The sequence below is a fragment of the Acanthisitta chloris genome, unplaced genomic scaffold (assembly GCF_000695815.1).
Source record: "Acanthisitta chloris isolate BGI_N310 unplaced genomic scaffold, ASM69581v1 scaffold15292, whole genome shotgun sequence".
NCBI lineage: Eukaryota > Metazoa > Chordata > Aves > Passeriformes > Acanthisittidae > Acanthisitta > Acanthisitta chloris.
In genome coordinates this window covers 1-3,785 of record NW_008659995.1, presented here as the reverse complement: position 1 = coordinate 3,785, position 3,785 = coordinate 1, and the positions used below count along the sequence as shown (strand labels likewise).

General features: G+C 57.8%; 1 protein-coding gene across 1 annotated transcript; it reads right to left on the bottom strand.

Annotated features, from left to right (window-relative positions):
- Nucleotides 1–2,703: 2,703 nt before the first annotated feature.
- On the bottom strand, nt 2,704–3,781 carry ZSWIM1 (zinc finger, SWIM-type containing 1; the record flags this gene model as incomplete). The annotated part of the gene is given in 6 exon segments (XM_009069639.1): nt 2,704–2,851; nt 2,853–2,923; nt 2,956–3,215; nt 3,457–3,590; nt 3,592–3,703; nt 3,706–3,781. Coding segments are annotated over 6 exon segments (801 nt in total), but the record flags the coding sequence as incomplete, so codon positions are not given.
- Between the last annotated feature and the right edge of the window lie 4 nt (nt 3,782–3,785).

Below are 3,785 nucleotides of genomic sequence, written 5' to 3'. Positions count from 1 at the left end.
GCCCCTCACCGCTGGGAGCCGGCAATTCCCATGCAGTGCCAAGGGCAGCTACTTCTGTCCCAAGACTGGAACCTGGGATTCTCCCTGGTTTAACACCTGAGGAGAGTGCTGGCTGCAGTGGACAGCACCTGTGCTCCTGAGACACCCAGGGCAAGGAAGCCCATGGGGTGTGTGTCACAGCAGCAGGAGCCAGGCAGATTCCACATGGGTGCCCATGGGCACAGCTCTGATGGTGGTATGTCCCAGAGGCATGGTGGGTGCTGTTTCTGCAGGTGTGAGACCCTGGGGAGCTGCTTGACAGCTGCCAGAGAAAGAAATGCAAACTAGCTATGGTCACACACAGCTTGGCCATGTAACTGTCTCCCCACCTTCCTCAGACTAACGGGAAGAACTTCACTGCCTGGGGCGGTCAAACTCCTGGCCCTGCTGGAGCAGCCTGGCACCAGCTCCTGCACAGCGAGCTTGAACCTGGGGCCACAAACTCACCTACTGCTGCCCTAAACCACAGTGCCTCCAGGAAGCCCTGGGGCCAGCTCCTCCACCCCTCTGCACTGAGCCTCACCACCAACTCACCCAGTTCAGCTGCTCTCTCCATTCTCTTCCAGTTCCCTCCCTGCAGACGCTGTGCCGACTGGTCATCCAAAAGCACATCGTGCACCGCTTGGCCATCGACGGCCTGGACCTGCCCCCACTTCTCAAGAGCTTCTGCCAACATGAGTGAGGTATCAAGGGCGCTGGGTTACCCCCTCCACTGACAGCCTCCCCGTGATGGCTGCCTGTCAGGACTTGTGCCTGTCACCGCTCTCTCCTCCTGATATGTGCTGCCAAAGGGCCAATGTGAGAGCAGGACAGTGTGGTGTTGGGACTTACCCTGCGTTGATAGTGTGGCAGGGCCAGAGCATGGGCAGGGGGGTGACATGGGTCAGAGACAGCAATAAAGCACTTCCAGACAAAAATTTGTCAAAGGAGGCTTGGGGGGCTGGGACTCCCTGTGCTTCAGCAGCAATTCACGAGAGCAGTTCCCCCACCAGCAAGGAAGGGAGCTGGGCCTGGGAGCCTGCAAACACAGGCCACAGACCTTCAGGACTCAGGACCTGTCCATAGCCCTGGAATGATGCTAGGATTGCCTGGGTGGATCAGCGCGTGGGAAGGCACAGCACTGCGGTCATGTGGAGGTAAATCACAGTCGAGCGCTAGTCCTGGCCGGGCAGTTTCACTCTTGGGAAAGATGTTTACCCAGAGAGCGGAGATGAGTTATTTCCTGTGTGCTCAGCTGGGAGGAGGATGGGGTGACGCTGGAGCACCCAGGGAGCAGTGCTGGCAGCAGCTCTTGCTCTGGCATGTGCCTGTGGCCACAGAGCCAGTCACGGTGACCCAGTGCAGGGCTCAGCCACCCTGCCTCGCTGGCTGGGGAGGGGAGCCCAGTGCTCCCCAGCTCTGGTGCTCTTGGCCAGACCCCTCATTCACTGCTGGTGGGTATCCAGCAGCACCTGTGCCAGGCTGGAGGGGGGCAGGATAAGAGTTGTCCAGAGCCACAGGTGGAGGGGAAAGCCCTCCGAAAATCAGAGAGGTGCCCACAGGTGTCAGAGAGAGGGCAAGAGGGCTGCCAGAGCCTTCCAGACCTCTTTGACCAGCGTGGCTGAGAGGGGAACCACACAGCTCCAAAAAGGTGTTTTAGGAAACACGACACTATATTTAGTCAGAGACTCGATAGTATCAGATCATGTTACAAAACTCACAACCCAAGGAAATCCCTAGCCCGCGCTGACGGCCAACTCCATCCACACCAAAGAGTTAATGAAGGAAGTGCTGCTCTGGGAAAACACAGACTGTGCCCAAACAACAGCAACAGAGAAAGGTCTCTAACTTCCCCTGCCAGGTCCCAACAACAGGCCGCAAGCTGCTGGTGCTGGAGCTGCCCTGGTTGCAAGGGGCCAAGGAGCTCACCCACCCCAGAACAGTGCCTGCAGACTGGGGGTGTTTCCTCTCTGGGATGTTCTCCCTCCCCCACCAGCATGTGAAGCCTTTGCTCCCCATCTCTCCAGGGCATTTTCTGCCCGGCAGTGACCCCCACACAAAAGGCCAGGTTCCTCTTTCTGAAGATTGAGAGCAGCTGCGACAACCAAACAAACCACTCCCCTGCCCCCGTATGGGGCTGCAGCACAGCACGACTTCCACCCTCAGGAGCTGCCACCTCCCACCACCCAGGGCACTGCAGTGAGCCACAGCCACTGAGCAGCACTGCCCAAAGACCTGCCTGACCCCCCACACCCCATCCCCTGGGCGGGGAGGGGCGGCTGCAGCTGGCGCAGGGACCAACGCAGCTCCCAAACAGCACAAAGCCTATTTATTGGCTCTGTTGCACAATACTTCCCAGCTGGATGCTGCAAGGACCTGCGGGCGCTGGCCACAGATCAAATAATTTTGTCACATGTCATTATACCAGCACCTCCCACACCACATCACCCGTGGCTGGCTCCTGGCCATGGCTGTTTGCCAGGTCAGCGGCTGTTACCCTTCCTGCAGGATCAGGAGCTCCCAATCTGGTTCCTCTGCTGCCCTGTGCAAGAGGTGACACTTGCTCAGCAAATCACGGACCCAAACTGCCCCTTCCACACTGAGTCTTGAGGAAGTGACAGGCTGAGGGGAATGAAGGTGGATGCTAGGACGCAGGGGAGTGCCCAGCTTGGCTCCAACTTGGTGCTAGAGCATCAGCTCAATATAGGGCCCAATCCAGCTGTCAGTCAGCTCCTGGAAGGCCCTATGCCTGCGCTCAAACTCCTCTCTACTGCAGTGGGTAAGCAGCCAGCTGATCTCTGCCACGAGGCAAGACACCACAAGGGATTTATCCAGACTTGTTCCAGGAGCTCTTCAGGACCTCCAAGAGGCCATCAGCACCATCTCGCCCAGCCTGATAGGCATCACATTCCTTCTCCCTCTGGTGTGCTAGCAGGGCAGCTGGAAGGTCTGGTTGAAGTGGCAAGTGCAGCTGCTTGGGTCTTCCTGGAGGATGCCCACTCTGTGGGAATCCTCCAAGATCTGTTTGCAGAATGCATCCTCCTTGATGCCTATCAGCTGCTTTGACTTCTGAACCCCTGCCAGCTCACTCAGGCACAGCCTGGCAGCAGGCTCCATGCAAGTATCACTCAAAGACCACCTGATGCTTTCTTCAGTCCTTTGGTAAATCTCCTCCTTGCTATCATCCTCCAGGTTTTCTAGTTTAGCCACAGGAGATGAAGGATCTAACAGGCACTGAGGGCTTGCAGGCTTGCTCTGGAGAAAGAGCCTGGGAGGTTTCAAGTTGACACTGAAGAGCCTTGGGGAGCTGGAGAGCTGCTGGTGGACTTTGGAAAAGAATCACAGGACTCTTGGCAGCTGCAAGAGAGGCTGACACAGGCTGCTGCTGAGCTGCTGCCATGGTGGGGGAAGCCTGGTGGGAGCTCTGGGATGTGTTACCCTGGCAGAACAGAAAGGCAGCAGGTGAGCCTGAAGCAGTCAGGCTCTGGGGAGCTGCCTGAGCAGCACACTGATCAGGATGGGGAGAGGAGCACATCACAGCATCAGGAGGGGTCTTAGGAACAAACTTCATAGTGCTGAGCCAAGGCAGTGATGCAGCTCTCCAGAGAGACCCCAGCACTGAAAACTTGACTCAACCCCTGGGTGACATCCTCCAGCTCCCTGAAGTAGTCACTGGTCTCCCCCAGCTGCCCTCCCTGTGCACAGCCCGGACACCATCATCAAGCAGCCAGTGAAGGTGGAGCTGAGGCAGCACGTCTGGTGTGACA